Source organism: Balearica regulorum, chromosome 10 (genome assembly GCF_011004875.1).
Source record: "Balearica regulorum gibbericeps isolate bBalReg1 chromosome 10, bBalReg1.pri, whole genome shotgun sequence".
Lineage (NCBI taxonomy): Eukaryota > Metazoa > Chordata > Aves > Gruiformes > Gruidae > Balearica > Balearica regulorum.
The window spans coordinates 11827791-11850350 of NC_046193.1; the positions used below are offsets into that span (position 1 = coordinate 11827791).

General features: G+C 47.0%; 1 protein-coding gene across 4 annotated transcripts; it reads left to right on the forward strand.

Moving 5' to 3' along the window:
* The first annotated feature begins 1850 nt into the window (after positions 1 to 1850).
* TPRA1 (transmembrane protein adipocyte associated 1) lies at positions 1851 to 22281 on the forward strand. Of its 4 annotated transcripts, XM_075762118.1 has the most exons (12): positions 1925 to 2008; positions 5106 to 5166; positions 6409 to 6611; positions 6764 to 6896; positions 11908 to 11994; positions 13596 to 13668; positions 14668 to 14747; positions 15870 to 15980; positions 16388 to 16448; positions 17496 to 17598; positions 18212 to 18292; positions 19365 to 22281. In XM_075762118.1, exons 3-12 carry the CDS (start codon positions 6433 to 6435, stop codon positions 19597 to 19599), a joined length of 1143 nt encoding a protein of 380 aa, XP_075618233.1. In that variant the 5' UTR covers positions 1925 to 2008; positions 5106 to 5166; positions 6409 to 6432; the 3' UTR covers positions 19600 to 22281. The 4 variants fall into 4 exon arrangements, with proteins under 4 accessions (XP_075618231.1, XP_075618235.1, XP_075618233.1 ...); XM_075762116.1 differs by lacking the exon at positions 5106 to 5166 and having other exon boundaries at positions 1851 to 2008; XM_075762120.1 differs by lacking the exon at positions 5106 to 5166 and having other exon boundaries at positions 1906 to 2008; positions 6412 to 6611.
* Positions 22282 to 22560: the final 279 nt, after the last annotated feature.

Consider the following 22560-nt stretch of genomic DNA (forward strand, 5'->3'; position numbering starts at 1 on the left):
CTCTCCTTCTGACACAGTTATGTGGGAGGTAACATGTTCAATTAGCGCCTGAAGCTACAAGTGAGGAGACATGGATTTTACTCCTGGCTCTGTTACAAAGGCACATTTTAGGCAGAAGCACTCCACCTGTCTTTGAACAGAAACGTCCCTCCTATAACTCAGAGATGTTGGTGCCTGCTGAGCCTTTGAGCTCGGCATAGAACGTGTCAAAAATTGCAACACAGCATTAACCTGAACGACAGTGTGAGAAGAGAGAAACTAAGGACCAGCTTCTCCAGATGTCATTCCAAAGGCATGACACCAGCATAACAACCTGGTTCACCCCAGTGGAAAATCAGAGGAATAGGGCTGAGGCAGGCAACACAGCCTCAGGGTCTGTCCCCTCCATGAGGCGTGCTGCAGCGAAGCTGGAAAATTAAACCCGAGAAAAGGATCAAGCAGACTTAAGTTGAGAAAGATGTATGCGTGGGGTGGGCCTGGAACACTCCGTGTGTGCTGTTTGCTTGAGCAGGGCATGCAAACTTGCTCAATATAGGGATTTTCTAAAGAGGTGTAGGCCTTGTACAGCAAATTTCAGCTTAGCAAAAGCCTTCGATTCCTATAGAAGCAATCCCTAGAGCCCCAGGTGAGCCCTAGGGAGAAAACCACACCAGGATTTATCCTCCAGTCCTTGAAATGACTCAGATAACAAGCATCCCCCTTGAAATGGTGTTCACAGTCAGAGAGCTCTTATTGCTGAGAATAACCTGCTCATATTCAGGCAGTTATTTCCTTTAGTTTCTTTATTAAATCTTGGATCATTTGTCCCAGTTATTCCCTTGTTTACTATATTAAAATCTCTGCCCGGTATTTCTACCTCCACATCCTGCTAGTTATTTATCGTGTTTCCCTCTAGCTGCTCTTATCCAAGCTACACCAAGTTAGTTCGGTCAGCTTTAAACTTTCCTTACAAGCCAAACTCTCCAGCCTGTTAATCATTCTCTCCTACTAGGACTCGATTATAGGATCCAGTCCACGAAAGAAAATTATTAACTCCCCTGCCTTGTAATTACTAGTTCCTCTACAGAAGTAGCCCCAAATCCTTATTCTCCTTGCCTTGGAGGGGATGCGGATGCTGGATCACGAGCGTTTGCCCTTGGGTGCGAGGTTGGGTTGTGCAGGCCGGCCTGGAAGGAGCAGGCTGTACAGAGCCCGCGCGTTTTGGGCAGCGTCCACCACCACCTGCCTGCCGGGAGGCCAGGCTTCTGCTCCGCCACAGCCATGGCCAGGGCCCTGCCCTGTGCTCCAACGCCACGACGGCAGCGGGGCCTGGCAGGCCTGGGTGAGCCGCTGATGCCACGGCTCCTGCACGGCAAGGGGGGGTGAGGCCTGTGGGTGGCTGAGGGCCGCGGGGGTCCCACGGGGAGGCGGGTGAGCCCCAGCCCGGCCCGAATGGGGACCTCCAGCCCCAGCCTCGGGGAGGAGTGCAGAGCAGCCAGCGTAGACCTGTCCCCCGGGCAGTGAGGCTCAGCAGCGGGGCGCACGGGCACCATTTGTACCTCCCGCCCGTTTCAGGGCCAGCTCGGGGGCTCGACGCCCTGGCGGGAGCGGCTGCCGCCCTCTGCTCCCCGTCCCTCAGGGGCCAGCTGAGGACAGAGCACCTTTAACGCGCGGCAGGCCCACCCCTCGAGTCCCGCCTCCCGCCCCTTCCCATTGGCTCGCGGCGCTATTTCTTTCGGTCTCTTTGACAAAACCTCTCTCCGCTTGGTCTCTGATTGGCCGAAACGGCACCCTCTCGGGGACCCTCTCTCAATAGCGTCGCTGGGCCTGGCCGAAAAGGCGTCGGTCTGTTTGCCCTGACCGGGGCTCCCGCGTCCCCGCCTGGCGGGGCGGCGCTCTGCTTGAGCAGCTCTTCAGCGACGCTCCCTGGCTGAGAGGAGCGGCGGGGCCTGGGGTGGTGGGGCTGGGCCCCCGCGAGTGAGCGCCGTCGCCGGGGGAGGCAGGGCCGGGCGGGCTGGGCCCGCGGCGGGTAGGAGCGGGGCCGGCGCCGGGGAGGGGGGGCTTACGGGTAAGGGGTGCCGGGGCACTTCAGCCCGGGGCGGCGGGGCCTGTCCCGGCGGCACGGCCTGGCTACGGCGGGGGCCGCGGCCCTCTGAGGTGAGCGGCGGGGCCGCCGGGCTCCGGCGGTCGGTCCCGGGTGAGAGGGGAGCCGGAACGTACCTGTCAGGCTTTAACAGCCCGCGCCTCGCCACCCGGCTGTCCTTTTGCATATAGGGAGTCCGGCAGGAAGAAAGCTTCGCCCCTTAGCCCGGGGCGGCGCGGCTCTTCGGTTAGAGTCGGTGTCGGCTCGGCGGTTACCTGCCGTGCCGCGGCCGGGGCGGACCTCGCTGCTCTCCGGGTCTCTGCAGCTTTACGTCTCCTTTGGCAGCCCGGGAGCCCTCCCGTGGCAGGGGCGCCGCGGAGGCGCCTTTGCCTTCCCTAAAGGGTAGACAGTAACTTCAGATTTTCTCTAGCTCCCCGGCGCCTTTAGCAGCGTGTTGTCTGTGCACCCGCCTTCCAGAGGGGGGAACCCCCCCCAAAACACAAACCCAAAGCAAAACAACGACAAACTTAGGATACTTCTTTCTGAAACACATCCCCGAATTGGGATTCTCAGTCTGATGGTTTTAGATTATTGTCGATACTTCTGCTTTCGGTATTTTTCTTTTGTTGTTTTTAGCATTGCAGTTCCTTTCCCTTGAAGTTTAGTCCCGAATGAGATGAAAACGAAACTTGGAAAAAAGAGAGGAAACGGTCCTCGATCACTGGTGGAAAATCCCTGTCTTGTGAATTTGTTCTAAGGGTAAAAGGCAAAATGCAACTGTTGTGACCAAGAGTGAGATTTGAAGAGCCATATTAAAAGGGAAGAGAAAAAACCCATACTTTTTTTTTTTCTTTTTAAGCATTTAAGTTTTTGAAGTAACAGTCATATTTAAGCAGGAATTTGGTCAGTGCAGTTTTCTCCTGCAAAAATACAGTGTTTTAAGGAGCAATCTTAACCCTGGTATGATCTGTACTTGCGAGATTTTCTGATGCTGCTTTCAGGAAGAAAGGAAGAAAACTTATTTTTATTAGAGCTGAAACTGTGGCAGTGTGTAATTCACCTTTATGTGGCTGGGCTTTGAGAGCACAGAGAATTGCCAGTGATATGAGCCGTGAATTTCACTGAGCTCTGCTTACGGTTACAGTGCTATGAATGAAGAAATAACATCCCCTCGGTGAGGGACCGTCATTTTCGCTGAAGGTGCAGCTGAGCCCTCCCCGGCACTCTGCTATGCCGATGTCCTTGATCTGAATGCAACTCGTGAGTCCTGTGCCTGAGCAGAGGAACAGGCCTCAGCCAAGTCAGGCTGACTTCAGCTGTAAACCAATTTATTTTGTTTTCTGGTGTATGGTGAATAGAGCTGGCCTGTAGAAGAAAAAGGGAGACCAGGACTGTGGCACTGGTTTCCTTTTAAGTGGCTACGGGGTGATTTTACCCCCATTGCGCAGGTGGAGGCAGGGTGTGGTGAGTGATCTCTTGGATATGCTCAGCCGACTGGATTTATTTTGGACTAGATAGGGCACGGGTTTGAACAGCGTGTTGTAAGGAGCAATGTTGCTGGGGATGATGACGCCTAACTGGATCCTTGCCGTCAGTTCCTGCTCCTGTTGCCGCAGAATTTTTGCTGGTGATTTCAACAGGAATGGGCCAGTTCTCCACATCCTCACCGTAGACCTTAGCTATTAGAAAAGCATGATGATCGTGCTGTCTGGCTGATGGCTTTGGCTGCTCTTTCTTATCATATTGGACGTTCTGTTGCTCTGCCTTTGTATATATTCCACTCTGGGAGGAAGAATAGGATACTAATACCAGGCTGTAGCGAGCAGCCTGGCTGAGAGGTAAGCTTGATTCTGCTTTGCCCTTTGAAACCTTGTGACTGGAGCCCTGTTACATGCGGCCAACTCCTCTCCTTATCAGCAGCTTGCTGTAGTTGCGTGATAGTGGTGGCTTGTAGGGGGAAAAAAATGGAGCCTGTTTGTCCTTTTTATAAATAATATGTTTTTCCCATGTAATTCTCTCACAGCTTTATACTCGAGCTCTTTTCAGTGGGACAGGCAAATAAAATTCTTTGTCCCAGAAGAGATATTAGGAGGATGTGATGGTTTGCAGCTGACGATGTCACACTACCCATGCTCTGTGAGGTTTTTCTCTACCCTTTTCCAGCTTTTTTAAAAATTAGGTAGAATATTTTTCCTGTATTGGCAAATATGAACATACTTGTCCTTGCTGCTACCAAGATGCAGAGGTGTTTCAGAGGAAGAGAACAGAGCAAAATTATTAACAGAAAATAATTCTCAACAGTGTCAATTCAGAGAAATGAGAAACTGGAGGGAAGAGGGGACACTTTCAGATATGTCTGGAATGTGAAGGTTGTTTGCTGGAATGTCTACTAGAATGAGGATTTTTGGCACAGATTTTGCCACCTCAGCACAAAGCTGATCTTTCCAGGTCTGCGTGTGTTTATTTAATGTGACGTCTCTTGTGTAGCACAGCGTATGGCAGTCGCAAAAGAAAAATCCCAGCTCAGCGAGTATTAGTCAGCATGGATGAATCAAAGGGATGGTTTGTTAGCTGAGGGTGGGATGATCCCTTTACCCCTCAGAAGACCTGGGAAGAGTCTCAGCCTCTGAAGAGAAAGACGACTCTGTGGCTGACAGTCTCGAGCAGTTTGTGGGGAAGGCACTACTGAACTCTAAAGGCTCAACAGACGACACAGGTCTGTGCTGATTCTTTCCGATTTGTGAGTCACCCAGAACCTAGCAGGGAAAATACCTTCGGAGTCCCATCATGGAGGCTGTCAGTTTTGCCATGCCAGCCAGGACTAAAGTCAAACAGGGAGATTTTCTTGACATGAATCATGGTTTGACTACAGCACAGAGGCTCATCTTTAAAATGCCAGTTGATAGAGATTTTTTTTTTTTCTTAAGAAGTGGTCGCAGACGGCACACAGATTTGGGGAGTGCCAGGAGACATGATAAGACCTTGCATTTGTATTCAGCGCATAGCTAGTCAAGTGCCTTAATGGTGAGGGTTTCTGTTTCAGGGTGGAAAGAGGAGAGGATTTGCACAAGGTGATACATTGAATCAGGAGCAGGCTTAGTAAGGTAAATCAGGTCAAAACTCTAGTATATACTAAATCCTGATCTAAAGTACTGTGTGCCATAGTCCACTTAAGCTTCCAAGGTGATCGTAGAACCAACAAAGGGATAAACTGCTACTGGTGTGGTTTCTGCCAAAGCCACCGGCACAGGCATGAAGCATGTGGAGTTTTATGGATGGCAGAGCAGGATTTCCCTTTAACTTCTGGAGGCACAGTTAATATCGCAGCAGTGTAGGGCCTGAGGGATGGACAGATGGTGGAAAAGATGTGAGTGTGCTCTTGGGGAAGGCAGTACAAAAAAGTTTCATCAGGGGAATGGGAAGTTCTGTCCTCTCATCTTTCTAAGAGGCAGGAGAGGTGTAAGGCAGGGAAGGCAAAAGAACTGAGCGCCATGACTCTTCTGATTTTGACCCATAGCACTCTGCTGTCCAGGAGTTTGACCTTAGGAAACCCATTAGATAGGACTGCATCTGGTTCTGGGTTTGTAAACTACCAGTGATGATGCTGATCTGTGTCTGAGAAGGGCAATCCAATGAGACTGGTGGCTGTAAAGAAGTAGGAGAACCTTATGCTAACAGGGTTTTAGAAAAACACGGTCTTTTCACAGTCTTAAAATAGTTCTGGTGTCTTGCAGAGGGTTAGAAGAAAAATGCTGAATCTTGCCTTTTGCCAGTGTTGGTTTTGGAGGATCAAGAGTCTGTACAGTCCCTTTAGGTAAAAGTATGTGAGGTTCTCCCTGCTCTCAGACTGTAGGGTTGGTAACAGCAACAGGTTTTAGGTAGGGGCCTTCATTTTTAATTTGCAATAGTTGGAATCAAATCATTGACTGTAACTTCTTGATCTTGGGAGCTAGAACAATAATTAATGTTCCAGTACAGCAGGGTTTCTGTCTCCGTCTGATGATGCCATTTATTGCTGCTGACTCTTGATTTCTTCTATGAATTTGCCAAAGCTCAAAAAAATCACAAAATTTAATCCAGCATAGTATTACACTATTTTGGAGGCGCTTGTTACTCTGATAGAAGGTAGTGTTTTTGTACTTTAATAACTGTGTGCAGAGGAAGGGCAGGTGGCATTTCATTGTGCAGTAGTCTTTCTGATGATGATAATTTGCTGTAACAAGCAGGAAGCAATTGTGCAGGGGCCTAATGGCAGGGATGTGTTTTTTAGCTCTGACTCACAACTGATTTAATGTTGCTTTTTGTCTTTGCTGTGGTTGTCTTGCGCTGTGTTTGACCTGGACCAGAAGGAAGGCAGGATATTCCAGTCCATGATGTCTGTGATGAGATTCTCCGTGTTTGACAACATCACACGTTCGACTGCTCTGGTGACAGCACTGGATAATGTGACAACTTTGTCCCCAGCAACGACGCAGGCAATCAACGACACCAACATCACTGTGCCACACAAGTGCCTGCTGTTGCTCTATGAGGACATTGGGAAGTCCAGGTGAGACAGAGGAAGTGGGACCATGGCCTGACCCTGGGCCAGGGAAAAGGGCGTGCTTTCGCAGAGTTTGGTTGAGAAGGGACTGGGGCTGGTGCCTTGCCTTCTAGACGATGAAGAACAGAAAAAAATCCTGTTTTGTTTACTTTTTGCAGAGTCCGCTACTGGGATCTTCTGCTCCTGGTTCCCAATGTGCTTTTCTTTATGTTTCTTCTCTGGAAGCTGCCATCTGCCAGGGCCAAAATCCGGGTCACTTCCAGCCCAATCTTCACTACATTCTACATACTAGTGAGTACCGCTCTGTGCTTTTGAACTGGTGAGTGAGTGGTTTTTATTACCACTTGTGAACTAGCACTGAACTAGTGGAGAGAGAACCTAGACCAGATCTCACATGGATAAGACCTATTTTTACCTGAAGGTTGTGTTGGTTTTGCGTGGCAAGGTTTTGGTAGCGGGGGGCTACAGGGGTGGCTTCTGTGAGAAGCTGCTAGAAGCTTCCCCTGTGTCTGACAGAGCCAATGCCAGCCGGCTCCAAGACGGACCCGCCGCTGGCCAAGGCCAAGCCAATCAGCGCCTCTGGGATAACATATTTAAGAAAGACAAAAACAGTTAGAGAGAGCTTTTGCAGCCAGAGAGAGGAGGGAGAAGATGTAAGAACATCTGCAGACACCAAGGTCAGTGAAGAAGGAGGGGGAGGAGGTGCTCCAGGCGCCGGAGCAAGATTCCCCTGCAGCCCGTGGAGAAGACCATGGTGAAGCAGGCTGTCCCCCTGCAGCCCATGGAGGGAGGATGAGGGGGTGTAGAGATTCCACCTGCAGCCCGTGGAGGACCCCACGCCGGAGCAGGTGGAGACACCTGAAGGAGGCTGTGGCCCCGTGGGAAGCCCGCGCTGGAGCAAGCTCCTGGCAGGACCTGTGGATCCGTGGAGAGAGGAGCCCACGCCAGAGCAGGTTTGCTGACAGGACTTGTGACCCCGTGGGGGACCCACGCTGGAGCAGTTTGCTCCTGAAGGTCTGCACCCCGTGGAGGAGACTCACGTTGGAGAAGGCCGTGAAGGACTGTCTCCCGTGAGAGGGACCCCACGCTGGAGCGGGGGAACAATGAGTCCTCCCCCTGAGGATGAAGAAGCGGCAGAAACATCGCGTGAGGAACTGACCGTAACCCCCACTTCCCGTCCCCCTGTGCCGCTGGGGGGGGCGGAGGTTGAAGCCGGGAGTGAAGTTGAGCCCGGGAAGATGGGAGGGGTGGGGGGAGGTGTTTTAAGATTTTGGTTTTATTTCTCATTCCTCTACTCTGTTTTGCTTAGTAATAAATAAGATGAATTCCCTCTCTAAGTTCGGTCTGTTTTGCTCGTGATGATAATTAGAGAATGATCTCTCCCTGTCCTTATCTCGACCCGTAAGTTTTTTTTTTTTCCATTGTACTTTTTCTCCCCTGTCTAATGAAAGAGGGGAGTGATAGAGCGGCTCTGGTGGGCACCTGGCCCTCAGCCAGGGTCAACCCACCACAGTCTTTTTTGGCGCCCAACGTGGGGCACGAGAAAATCGAGATAAGGATAGTAATGGGAAGAGGTAACGGGCAAAACATTGACTGAACGTAACTTGAGAGTGATATGTGGTGAAGGGAGTAGAGGTAGATTTTGTGTGTAGATTGTCCACTCCTGTTTGGTGTTGTGATAGTGTTGTTTTGATGTTGGTGTGTGGAATTCTTTTTTCTTTTCCTTTGTTGATGTGATTAGTGTTTGTGAAGTTTTGTGTTGAATGTATATTTTAATGATAATACTTAAATATGTGATTCACAGAGGCGAGGGGTGGAATGTGTTGGTTTTGCGTGGCAAGGTTTTGGTAGCGGGGGGCTACAGGGGTGGCTTCTGTGAGAAGCTGCTAGAAGCTTCCCCTGTGTCTGACAGAGCCAATGCCAGCCGGCTCCAAGACGGACCCGCCGCTGGCCAAGGCCAAGCCAATCAGCGCCTCTGGGATAACATATTTAAGAAAGACAAAAACAGTTAGAGAGAGCTTTTGCAGCCAGAGAGAGGAGGGAGAAGATGTAAGAACATCTGCAGACACCAAGGTCAGTGAAGAAGGAGGGGGAGGAGGTGCTCCAGGCGCCGGAGCAAGATTCCCCTGCAGCCCGTGGAGAAGACCATGGTGAAGCAGGCTGTCCCCCTGCAGCCCATGGAGGGAGGATGAGGGGGTGTAGAGATTCCACCTGCAGCCCGTGGAGGACCCCACGCCGGAGCAGGTGGAGACACCTGAAGGAGGCTGTGGCCCCGTGGGAAGCCCGCGCTGGAGCAAGCTCCTGGCAGGACCTGTGGATCCGTGGAGAGAGGAGCCCACGCCAGAGCAGGTTTGCTGACAGGACTTGTGACCCCGTGGGGGACCCACGCTGGAACAGTTTGCTCCTGAAGGTCTGCACCCCGTGGAGGAGACTCACGTTGGAGAAGGCCGTGAAGGACTGTCTCCCGTGAGAGGGACCCCACGCTGGAGCGGGGGAACAATGAGTCCTCCCCCTGAGGATGAAGAAGCGGCAGAAACATCGCGTGAGGAACTGACCGTAACCCCCACTTCCCGTCCCCCTGTGCCGCTGGGGGGGGCGGAGGTTGAAGCCGGGAGTGAAGTTGAGCCCGGGAAGATGGGAGGGGTGGGGGGAGGTGTTTTAAGATTTTGGTTTTATTTCTCATTCCTCTACTCTGTTTTGCTTAGTAATAAATAAGATGAATTCCCTCTCTAAGTTCGGTCTGTTTTGCTCGTGATGATAATTAGAGAATGATCTCTCCCTGTCCTTATCTCGACCCGTAAGTTTTTTTTTTTCCATTGTACTTTTTCTCCCCTGTCTAATGAAAGAGGGGAGTGATAGAGCGGCTCTGGTGGGCACCTGGCCCTCAGCCAGGGTCAACCCACCACAAGGTGTAAGACAAGAAGTAGACACAGATTTTTTTATATATTTTTTTTTCCCCTGTCTGAATACGGCTTTTTACAGATTCTGGGACCGTATCTGCTGGTTTTGGGTGGATTTTGTTCTCCCGTGGTGGTTTTTTTTTTTCCGCCCCTTCTTTTGTTCTTTGCTGTCATGGAATTTAGCATCTTACACTTTATTGTTCCTTGCAGCAAGTCACGTGTGACACAAAACCAGCTTCTCACTGAGGTAGTGAAAATGAGACATTGGAGAATAACTTAGCTGTTAGAAAGCTTGGTCATCTGCGGTAGAAAATGGTGATGTGACAGGGTTCCAGTTAGTCTGAGAATGTAGAAACCCAACCCTGTTAGTATCTTTCCCGTCATATCAAAGTGGCTGCCGACTTGATGATGTTCTTGTTACTTCTTAAGGTGGAAACAGAATATATAAGCAATACAGTTACAACTCTCAAACATGTAAGATCTTGTCTGTTCTCCTCTCCCCAGTTTAAAAAGCCACAGGCAACTTTTGATCATGTTAAGGTACTCTCTATAGCAATCTCTGAACTTCATACCTATTAACTGTGATACCACTCACAGGGCATGGTAAATGCAGCTGAGAACCTACTTTGTTTAAAAAATGTCATTTAGAAGCTTTGTCATAGGTACTTTTTGAGATCTCGGTTTGCCTCAGTGTGTAGCATAATGTGTTTGCTCTTCCTTGGTGAGATTAGTGCAGATTGTAGAAGTAAATGTGTGTTTGAATTGGGTTAGATGGGAGGCATCCTTCTTTGGGCTGCATACAGGTACTGCCATGGCAAAACCCAAGAAGCATCAAACCAAATCTGAGCTAGTAGCCTCAACTGAATCTTTGGTGGGAAGTTTTGTTAGCTCGTTCAGGCTTGGAGCGTGGACACTGGGCTTGTGCACAGTTTTGGATAACCAGGTATACATGCAAATGCTCCAAACTTTTAAAAATATTACCAGCTATTTCCAGTCTGGATTTAAATCTTCCTTTATTCTTCCAGTAATGCATGTGGCTCAGTAGGAAGTTCATGCCAAAGGCTTTGAAAAGCAAAACTCCTGAGAAACCAAAGGGAAGAAAAAAGTGAACTGACCATATGCTGTTGACTTTTTCAAAACAGAGTGAGAAGCAGAAAGTGATGAAGCAGCCTTAGAGGAAAATGCTTTCATTCAGTTTGTTCTTCTGGAGTATGTTATTGGGCAATGAGGATGTAAGTGGGTTTTGTGAGGATTTCCTTTCAAATGGCTGTTTGTCACGCCTTGAAGGAATGCTTTCTCATGGAGTCAGTGATTAAAGCAAAGTTAGTAGATTGGGAAGAGTCTCTATCTACTTAGAAAGGAAGCAAAAAGGGTATGTTTTCCTCTCCAATGACTTGTTGCTGCTCCAGAACACCATTATATTCAGGGACTCTTCTTTTTTGTCAGTGTTTTGTCCCAGAGTTTTCCAATCCAGGAAGACTGTTGTAGTGTTGTTCTTTCATGGCATTTGCATACCTTCTTCCTCTAAGGAGGAAATATTCAGCTGTAGATGGGTTATTGGTCATTTCCATACTCCAGCCACCTTGGGATCAGCTTGGACTCTCTTTGTTCTCTGATAGATCTAGCTGTCTCATAACTGGCATCATTAGAATTAGCCTGTAACTTGAAGAATTTTATCTGGAAAAATCTGCTTTCTTATTGGGTAAGTCCACACAGCAGAGGGTAGGTGTATTCAACTGAGCTCTTGATTGCATAGTATGGCTGTGACTGCACGGGAGTTGGTAAATTAGCCTTGCTGGGCTCCATGCTGTCATACTTAAATGGTACATGAGCAGACTTGGGTATCTCTGTTGCATTGTGCAGCAGGATAAGATGTTTTAAAGTTGTTGGCTGCAGCCTCTGCATTCCTGAACATCGTCAGTGTTGAGTGAGAGAACTGCAGATTTTAGTTTTACCACAAATCTGAAGTGTGGTAGTTGGTATTGAGTGGCTTCTGATGTGATTGGTTTATTCAGTCATACTGAGCACTTGATCTTGTAATTTGGAGGGATATGGGGGTTTTGTCTGGTTTTTTTTTTCCTCCTCCCCTGCCCTAGTGAACTGAAGGGTGGGAAGACTGCCTATAAAGATACTGTTGTGACGAGTGGATGAGACCTCTTCAGAGCCGTTCAGTCTGACAGTTGAGGAAATTTGTCCTTCCTAAATTCTAAGCCAGTACTCCTACATCTAACAGGCCTGAGCAATCTTCTTCGGGAAATTAACTCTAATTTGCTACAGGAAATCCTTAGTACACATTATCAGGCTTGAAAGCTTACCTGGAAATGGTATTAGACAAAGGTTTCTGGTCACTACTGCATATGTACCTTTTGACACAAGCTCACATTTTGTATCTTTTTGTGTAGGTATTTGTGGTGGCTTTAGTTGGCATTGCCCGTGCTGTTGTCTCCATGACTGTGAGCGCCTCTGATGCGGCCACAGTTGCTGATAAGGTAGGTACAATGCTGATTTTAGAGGCTCTGCTTTGAGCAGTTCTGATCATAGCGATCTGCTAAGGCTTTCCTTTTATGCACATACAAGAAGAATGTGGTTTTTTGCAGTACTCATAGCTACGTGTACTATGGAATGCTGTTCTGATAGCTGTATGTAAAACAGTGGACTTCCTAAAATAGATGCACAAATAGTGGCAGCAAAACTTTCCTTTTGCAAGGATGGACCGACTCTGCTTTGCAAGAGCTAAACATTCAGATACCGTTAGTGGATAGGCAAGACCTGGCCTTTGTTACTCTTGCAATATTTGAGTGGCTCTTTGAAAAATATTTAGTTCTTTTGTGTTGAAAGGAAATAAAACGGAATTCCCTTTTGAGTCTGGTATCTGAATGTCCTTGCAGCCACTCTGACCACAGGACAAACCTTTAGCAAACAGGAAATAGCTTTGTACGTGCTGTTCCTTTGTAGTCTACAAAGTCTTTGACTTGTAGCAGAATATTATCTAAACCAAAAAGCTCTGTAGTTCTTGAGCTGTTAGAGGGAGAAGAGCCACCCACAGAGTACAGGTCTTCTGTTTTTATTCTCTGGGATCAGTATGGTTCTTTTGCTTTTCTGTTTAATGTTACCTGTCAGAGCATTGTAATGCATTGCTTTTTGTGAGTGGCTGGATGTTTGTAGTGTTTTTGTTCACCTCTGTTGAATAGATGTAGGTCCAGGACTTGGATGATGGAGAAGAGGTGAGAAGGTGCTTTTCTTCAGCTCTATTGGTGTTGCTGCTAAGTGCATCTTGTGGGGAAGTCATGCAGTAGGACAGATATTCTGTCAATTTTTCCTGTAAACGTATGTTCTATCATGTCTATTACATTTATTTTCTCTCACATATACACACACACAGAGAGTGTATTTTCTGAGATGAGAAGTGTCTCATCAAATGCCTCTTAAAATATTGTGTGTCTTCAAATGAGAGTGCCGTTCAGAGGAAGAGGATTAATAAGCCGGAATTTGGGTTCTTGGTCTAGGTTTGGCACTGATTTATTGCATGACTACCTGGAAAGTTGCCTCACCTGCTGTTTTTTTGGTCTTGTTTCACCAAATAAAACATGGGAATGAAAATTACAAGTGGGAGGGCTTTAGAGTTGAGTATGCTTTAGGTTTAGGGACCAGTAGCTTTGGAGGAGTCCAGAACACTGAATTTGTTCAGTCTTAACTGTACTGCAGAATCTACTGCTTTAAAAACTGGCCCTGTTTAATATTATACTTTCAAGGTTGTCTTGGGTTTGTGCTCCTTAGGAGTACATCAGAAAGAACGCATCCAAGACAAATGACACATCTTCAAGTGTGGCAAACCATGGCCACTTCCTCTCTCCGTAGGCTTGCTGTTTGCTCACTCCCACACAACGGTTTGGTTTCACAGGCGTGGATAGGGCTTGGAACAAGAATATAATTAGCATCCCTACAAAGCATGAGGAAGGTTTGTGGGCATGACCTGCTCCATTCAGAGGCTGCCATCCCCTGGAGCAGAGAGTGGGGTTTTGCTGTATTAACTTCCGACTGGTTCCTGGCTCCATCTAATCATGTTTGTCTGGTTTCTGTTATCCCTTAGATCCTGTGGGAGATCACAAGGTTCTTCCTTCTGGCGATTGAACTGAGTGTGGTGATTCTAGGCCTTGCCTTTGGTACGTGTCAAGAGGTTTTTGAGTGCTTTGCATGTTTCCTATTCACTTTCTTTCCACAGAGGCTGCATCTGTAAGTTTGTGGAGATGCTGATTCTATAAAGGGAAAAAGGAAAAAAGACAAGGGACAAATTGGGCAGTTTTAGTTAGAAATGGCTGAACACCTGATTATGTTTACAGACCTATGGCTTATGCAATTTCAGGGTTTATATGTGCTTTGTTTGTCCTGCGTGCATGTGGTGAAGGAGTGTACAGCTTAGGTGAAGAAGACTTATGCAAAGATCAACAGTCTGATCTTTGCTTCAACCCCATTTTATTTAAGATGTTTCCTTTGGAAGTCCTTCTATCCCCTCCTTGGTTGGTTTCATTCCATCCTGGCTTCATTCAGCTGCTTTAACTGTACCTGCAAGCTCTAACTACTTTTTTCAGTTGTACAAGTGAAAATGCTGTTTGGAGCACCTCTTTCTGTGGGTCAGAGAGGAGAAGGGAGTTGGTAGGCATCACTGTTGCATCTGCCAGTGGGACATCCGAGCACTAGTTCTTTCATCTTTGAGGGCTCGTGTAATAATTTAGGCTGGAAGAAGCTTCTGGGGATTGTCTGCTCCAGCATATTCCAGTGCAGATTTCTCTAAATTATATAAGCCCTTCTCCCTGGCTCTAACCCAGTCTCCCATCAACATTTTTCCCAAGAAGAAACTTTACAGCATCTCAGTGTACGTGATACTGGAGTTGTTCCTGACTTTTTTTTTTTTTGGTAACCCCAGGAGAATGACTTAGTTGCTTTCTGTATATTAGTGTGGGCAGAGGCAAGCAAGTTAAAACCTATTGTTTTGTAAGTATTATCTTGTCCGTGAAAGCAGTTTCTAGTGGTTGAGTGAGCTTTAACCCTCCCTTGAAGGCCTCTGGAAATGCAAGTGTTTTCCTGTATTGGTTTTGGAGAGAACCGATTTTTACCAGGACTGGGATCACATCCTGAGTCACTTCTGTATTCCTTAATTCAAGGTCACCTGGAGAGCAAGTCGAGCGTGAAACGTGTTCTAGCAATCACTACAGTGCTGTCTCTGGCATATTCTGTCACCCAGGTGAGTACACGGGAGCAGAAGAGGGGACTTGGCTTGGAGTTAGGCAGTTAGGCGTGGGACTCCCATCTGGAAAGTGGCAGCTTTGCTCTTTGAAGTTTTGGGGAAAGAGTGGACACTTGTGGCAGTGTACGAGGATCCCCAGAGCACACCTCAGACTGTATCTCCCTGTCCAATTCATGGCAGGAATGGCTCAGCCAAGGTCAAGAAATCAGGTGTGGTTTAGATGGGTTGCCTTGTTTAGTGAGTCTTGGAACAGGAGTGAGAGTTTTTCCACTAGACGGAGAGACCTGAGGTGTGCTTGCTGGATAAGGGCAGTGCAGTGGGCCTCTTGTCTCCTGACTCTCAGAACTGAGAGCTCCTGCTTCCCTTCAAACTAGTAGCCGGCTTGCTAGCTCAGTTTATTAGCTGTGTCTCTATCTTTCTGAACAATGCAGTAAGTGTCTTGGTTCATTCTCCTCAGTATGTAAGTGGTCAGCCCTGTGTCTCTGTACTTGGGGCAGCACCAGAATAACACACAGGTCTTTGTTCTGTGACCAGGCTCTTGCTTGTGGAGGCAGTGAGCTGATTGCTACCATGTGATAACGCTGGAGGAGCCTCATTTAAATATGAAGTGTTTGAGCTATATCTGGGTACAGTAGTGCTTACAAGCACTTCTCTCTCTCCACTGTATGGTAGCTTCTGTTCATACCATTTTTCATGAATTCAAGTGAATGAGACATTGTCCCTTCCCAGCTCTTGTGCAAATGTAGGCTTTTATATTCTGGATGTTTCAGCAGGAAAGGTCTACTTTAGAGAAGGAAATAGAACTCTCAGTCTATTTCAAATAAACAACTCCTTGCATCCCTTATCCCTTCATTCAGTCTGTCTTCTGGAATGTCATCAATGCTGTTTTCCTTCAGATGCAGATCCCTGCCAGTTTTTTTCCCCTCACTTCTTATCTTCAGTTTCTTCTTCTTTTCCTGTGTGAGCTTAACTTGGTCTGAGCAGGGCAATGATTGGGTCTTAGGTGGCTGGGACAGTTCAGTGGTCTGAAATTCTTTAAAGAGTCTCCTTTGTCCAAACACCCATTCTAGTGAGGATGCTGACTGTAACAGAATCATGTTGGTGCCACTGCTCTCCTAGGGCACCCTGGAAATCCTGTACCCTGATGCCCACCTCTCAGCAGAAGACTTCAACATCTATGGCCATGGAGGGAGACACTTTTGGCTTGCTAGCTCTTGTTTCTTCTTTCTGGTAAGTACTGGGCATGTGTTATACACTCCGATAGCTTCTTTTTATTTTCTAAATGGGGCAAGGAGGATGATTTGTGTATAATAAGGCCCTAGTTCCCCTCCTGCCTGACACAGTGCAGCACTGATGCTTCTCATGGTGCAGGTGTGGTGGAAGTGGTGTAAGCTGTGGTAGCTGAATTCCAGCTGAACTCAGATGTTCTTCACTCCCTTGTTTCTCAGTGACCAGCCTTTGTGTGCTGATGGGGGTGAGACGTGGGGCCTTCGCATCTGCACCGGGTTTAATATCAGGGGTCTGTGCCTCTGTCCTGAGACGTGTAAGAAGTGCATGACACCACACACCATCCCTGCAAAGATTGTTGAGTTCAGTTGTCAAGCAGCTGTGGAACAGTTGGTTCTTTGTCTCAACAGGTCTATTCCTTGGTGGTGATTCTTCCAAAAACTCCTCTGAAAGACCGGATTTCTTTGCCCTGTAAGTGACTGTAGTGTGTTCTGTAGTATAGATGGAAACAGTGCCAGGGTAAAACATAGGTGGGAGTAAGAGGTTCCTGTGTCTGGTTGTGATGCAGATACATCCCACTGTCTCAGAGTGCAGATACATGGACTGGTAAGTTATCGCTGGAAAAATAGTATGTTGTGCCTTCTGGAGAGCAAAGTAAGAGCAATTGCATTGCCACTTCAGTAGCTAAACAATTATATTAAGAAAACAAGATTTACTGCTCAGTTAATGATACAGATGTAAATATGTAATCTTAAGAGCGCCGTAAGAAATGGCTTCTTAATAATAGCTTCCTTTGAAATGCATATATGATGTTAAAGTGTACATACTGGTCATTCCCTGGGAAAGAAAGGCTAATTGGGAGCTGCTTAATAATTTTTATCTGGGCATTTATTTTATTAAGATGCTTCTCTGGTTTCACTTTTTGTTGCAGAGTATCTGCAGTTCTTGAATAGAGAGAGAAGCTGTTACTAGATGTTTGCATTGGGCTGTTCTCTCTCTAAGTACTGTTGGCATCTATGTGTGGGTACCCTGAGGGCGTGGATATGTGTGGCACATGCCACAAGCAGGTGGTCCTGGGCCTGATCTTCCTAGTGTCCAGCATAGCCTGCTGCTCCTGTCCAGGTGCCCTGAACAGTTTTGTTAGTGCTGTACATCAGAAGGGTGCAGATTCTGGTTCAGCTGAGGGTTTTTTGTTTGTTTTCACACATTGAATTATGTGACTGACACTGGTTCCAGATGCTTGCCTATAAAATCTTTGTATGTGTTGCCATGACCATGTGTTTTCAAAACCCATCTTGTGTGTGTGTATCCACATGCAGGAGGGTATGGTTTAGTTCCTATACCTCTATCAATCCTGCCAGCATGGGACAGGAAAATGCAGTCTTAATTCTTCAGGAGTTCTTAAAAAGACAAGATAGTGAGATGCTTCTGTTGCGTTTGCCATCTCCATCAAACAGACTTGCACTGGGCTGGTACTTACAAGGTTGAGCTTCATCTGTGTCTGTGTCTTTTCCACAGCCAGGAAGAGTTTTTATATTTATGCTGGAATCCTGGCGCTGCTGAACCTGGTGCAGGGCCTGGGCAGTGCCCTCCTGTGTGTGGATATCATAGAAGGACTGTGGTATGTATGCTGGGGGAGGAGGTCTGCAGCCCAGTTTATCATGTTGCATTTGAGTGTCCTTCAACACTGCGTCTCCCAAGAAGACAAACTTGAGCTGTGTTCCTAAGAAGGAGTAAAGCTTTTGGCTCTGTTCTGTGCCAAAAGACCTCTAAGTGGCAGGAAACTCACAGTGGAGTGGTCTGTAGAGCTGCGTGCTCTGCAGTGGTCTTGAAGTGGTGAGTCATAGTTTGAATCCACTGATGCCTAGCCATTGGCTCATGTTTCATAGGTAATAAGAGGGGAATTAGTTTGTTTGCTAGAAACAGCATGGAGATACTTTATTCATATCTGGATCAGTGTCACTTCTGTGAGTCAAAATTGGGAGCACTAAGACTGTACTCTTGGTCAGGCCTTGGGTCTTGGCATGGTTCCCTCGTGAGTGTCCAGGAGCAGTGGTACATGTTGATGGCGATGTCTCTTACTTTGCATCAATTTGAATTTGTTTAGCACCAGACTTCTTGCTTGGGCACTCTGGAGGGAAATGGGATCAACCTGAGGGGGATGTGGTGGGTGTTATCCAGCTGTATTGTGCTTGAGTGCTAAATTTCTTCATGTTCCCTTTTGCCATTGACAGCTGTGTTGATGCTACCACGTTCCTTTACTTCAGCTTCTTCGCACCTCTCATCTACGTGGCGTTCCTGAAAGGCTTCTTTGGGTGAGTAGCCAGGAATGGGAGTTGAGAGGGTATATATTGTCATTTAATTGTTCTGCACCCAGGTCGTCCTCATCTGCAGAGTAAAGGCAGGGACTAGAATGCTGGTTAGGGAACCAATTTTTCCTTTCTGGCCTTGTGGGTTTTGTTGCGTGACCCCGGCCTGCTTGCTTCTATCCAAGACTCCTTTGCATGCAAAATAGAGCTGGTAGTGATGTTCCTCTCAAACATTTATGACGATCACTTCTTTGGTGTCTGCATCCTGTTTAGTACAAAGTTTTGCTGCTGAAGTTGGTAACTGAACAGTTAGTAAGAGTTCCAGAAGGTTAAATGGTCTCCTGGGTGGATTTGGGGATGGGTTTGTAGAAAGGATCTAGGGGTTAGGTAGCTCTTTGGCTGAGAACCCCTCTACAATGGGCCTAAGAGTTGCCGGTTAAAAGCACTCGGAGTGTGATTCGTGGGTCGGGGTTGCCGCCGTGTGGCCACTCAGAGGAGATGCATCTTGATAGGAAGAGCTCGAGTGTTTTAGTGTAGGCTTCAGCTTTTATTGTCCATAAGCAAGAAACAGCAGGCTTTAAAATAACTGAGAACATAAAGTACTCATAAAATATCAAAATGTGCCTCTACTGCCTTCTGAAATCAGAAGGGAACAGAGTCTGAAGTTAGAGATGGAAACTGCTAATCCACAAGTATTTGTTTTGGTTTTGCTGAGGTGCACAGATGGAACTTGAGGTGGACTCCTGTTGGTATCAGCAACCAGGCTGCTGAGGAGTCCAGTGGTATTTGGATGCTGTTGCCCTCAGTAATTTAGAACTCCCAAAGATGAGAACACCTTTCCCACACTGGAGTCAGGATTCTGCCATTTTTATTTCTCTCAGGTGACTTAGTCCACAGCTACATTTAGCATTACTTTATGGCAGTTACTCTGCTAGGTATATTTCAGGACTGAAGGCTAAGGTGAAGAGCGTTTAGGGTCTGAATAAGTAATTTCTTAGTGCTGCTGAGTTTCAGTTAAGGATAAATGGCTGTGATACTACATTGCTTAAATGTGTTTTAAATCTTTCAATCACTCCAGGTCTGAACCGAAGATCCTTTTCTCCTACAAATGTCAAGTGGACGAACCTGAGGATGTGGATGTGCACCTACCCCACCCTTATGCCGTTGCCAAGAAGGAAGGAATGGATTCTGGGTTCTACTCGAGCACTCAGATTGACACCACAGCCTACCTGGATGACGTAGCCTCTATGCCGTATCATGTGGGCAGCATCAACAGCATAGACAGTGACCGCTGGAAAGCTATCAATGCCTAACGCAGGGCTACCCGCTTCATACGATGCCTCATTCCTTTCCTTCCAAACTCCCTGATACCACAGCTGTTAGGATGTGCATTGGAAATCGGTCCTTGGCTATCTGCCATGGTTTTCCTCTCTTCCTTAGGATTTCCAAAACCTATTGTGGAACTAAGTTGGCAGCCCAAATCCTGTTGGAAAGAACATTTTCTGTCGCTACCTGAGAACAATGTAGAACAGTTTTGTTCATAAACTTACAAACACTGAATCTTCCTGATCCTCCATGTTCCAGATGTGAATATGACCCAGAAGACAGGCCTGACTGGCACCTCTTCCTTTTCAATGACTGAAAGCACTCGTCTCCCAATTAGGGGAATGGTGTTTAGGGATGAGGGTGTTGATTTGACTGCTGTATTGTACATATGTAGAAAGAGTTTGGTGGTTGAAACCAAAGATGGTCTTCCTGGGCTTTTTCAAGGAATGGTTGCCTGGGTCTTGTCATAGTACCACAGCCTAGGTGGTGATGCCAGTGTCTGAAGAGGGAAGCTGGTCAGCTGGGCTTGTCTGGTTTCAGCTAATACCGATGGAAATCGTGAATTGCAGTTGCTAGGGGTTGAAAGGAGTGTGTGAGAAGAGAGGTATGAAGAAGAATTAACTGTTCTTTGTGCCCTGGGAGCATTTTGGGGGGCACTGGCTAGCAGCTAGAAGCATGGATGTGACTGACTGAACCATAGGGAGACAGAAGGACAGACAGTGCTGCTGTCTAGCTGAGCTGAAGGAGCTGTGCAACAGTCTATGGAGGCTGTGCTACTTTGCATCTGAGCTTACAGGAAAATCAAGGTAACAACACTGAATCAGGGCTGAGTTTCAAGAATGAAACCTGTGAGGAAGGTGCATTTTCCATTTGCAGCCCACTTTGTGGCCCTGGCAGGGTCTTGGAGAATGCTGTGAAGGAGGACGCTGACTCTGCAGATGAAGGCTCCAGAGGTGACCAGGTGCTTGAGGCAGAGCAGAAGTCCATGATGAGTCCGAGCTGTCAGTATTTAGTGACTGGAAACTCCCAAACACCATAGGCGTGCTAGAATGATGTTGGCTGGTGTTCTAAGTTGGGAGGCAAGTGGGAAATAGATGTGTTTCTCTGGCAGTGTCCTTCTCTTATGTTGCAGTTCAGATCCCCAGACTTCTGCTGGTCTGAATAGGTTTTATGGCTCAATCTGTTGAAAATACTTATGTGCATGTGGAGTGTGGTTCGTTTAAAAACTATCTGGAACTTCTTATTAACCTCTTCCATGCTGGAAAAGGGACTACTGCTGTCTGAGCTGTCTGGCACACAGTTTCAAGACATTGTGTTCCAAACCAGGGACGGTTCAGCTGAAAGCTGAATCAGGCTGGTTTCTGGGACATACTGTGCTCTCCAGGGTTGAAGAGGTACATTCCTCTAGCTTTGGGGGTGCTTTCCTACCTGAGTCCTCCAGGTAGGTGGAGATCTGCTATAAGCAATAGCAACTTTCCATTAGAGATGGTAGAAAGAGGGAATTTGAAACGTTTGGGGACTGTGCGCATCTCTTGCCCCAACTCACTGCTCTTTCTGAAGAATATTGAGGTAAGATTTTTCTGGGAAATTGTCATGCAGGGTGCAGTGTGGAGGTGTTAGTTTGGATCGTGGGCAGGTAGGGGAAAGCATTTCCTACCAGGTGTTCCCACCATAGGGAAAGTAAGTTTGGTTAAGAACATGAAGTTTGTATTGGTTGCCAAAACTATGCAGGCCCTTTGCTTATCTTTTTTTGTTAATGAGCAATGCAGCTTCTCCATTCTGCCTGTGGACTTTGCCCTGCAGGCCTCTAAGTAGCACTGGCACCTTGAAAACAAACCAAACCGCTCCTTTTTTTTTTTTTTTTTTTAAATTTACTTTTGAGGAAAAAAGGCTTCTGTTTGTGTGAGAGCTGAATTGTTTCATGTAGGTCAACAGCCTTTCACATTTCCCCTCCGTGTGATGACTCTGTAAGGGCTGGATGAGCAACTGGCCAAGTCAGCCCTTGCCACGTTAGAGAAGTATTCAATGCGCCTCCCATCATTTGCTGTGAATCAGCCTGAGCCGTGCTTGCTTGCTTACTCTGAAAGGGATGGATGATGTGGTGCCTGAATTGCCTGCTGCTGCTCCTAATGCTGCTTTACAGCACTGATCCCGAGCTGCTGTTGGAAAGTGTGGGGAAACCTGCAAAGCTTCCCTGGAGTTGATGGGCCTTGGAGATATGAAGGTCTTAAAGCAGTTGAGAAATAAAGGGGCAACTGCTTTTCTGCCCCAAGGAGTATTTGCTGACTCAACACCCTGACCGAAAGGAATTACCTGCCCTCCTTGGTGATGTGAAGAGCAGGCTATGAATTCACCTATTTATCAGCTGAATTCAGTGCTGAAGGATCACCTGTGCAGGTGGTGGACATGTCCATCCTGTCCTTTGCTGGCAGGACTCCAGTATTTCTGGAGTGTCCTATGTTCTGCTGCTGAGGAGCTTCTGCGCTAGGTCATAGACTGACCTTCCTCCTGTTGTATTTTTATGTATATATAATGCTTTGGGCCATATTCACAACGGTCCTTGAGCAGAAGTGTGTTATGTGTGTGGGAGGGATGCGAAGAGAGAAAATATAGAATAAATGTATATTTTTGTTTGTAAAATAAAGAAATAAAATTAAGTTTGGCATAAATGGTCATACTTTCTTTTTCAAATGATCCATATTATGGAGAAAAAATAACTTTCAGATTATTTTTTTTAAGCCCTGAACAAATATGGCAGATAATGGAATAATATGATGTCTTTTTGTCAGAGATGGATCTTTCCTTCTTGGAATGCTATTACTAGGACAGCAGATGACTGCAGAGAGTGGTTTCCAGCTCTAAATAATTGTCAGTGAAGCCTTTGACTCTTCTGCTAACTTGAGCTTGCTGTTCCTGGGCATGTCTAGGATCAGGGGTCTTTGCTATAG

Bases quoted from the DNA above. Each gene is read 5' to 3' on its own strand.
- TPRA1 (XM_075762116.1), top strand. From the start codon at position 6,433: ATGATGTCTGTGATGAGATTCTCCGTGTTTGACAACATCACACGTTCG. The intron at 16,449-17,495 runs GTAAGTGACTGT...TCTTTTCCACAG, and splicing joins AGACCGGATTTCTTTGCCCT to CCAGGAAGAGTTTTTATATT. The intron at 18,293-19,364 runs GTGAGTAGCCAG...CAATCACTCCAG, and splicing joins TTCCTGAAAGGCTTCTTTGG to GTCTGAACCGAAGATCCTTT.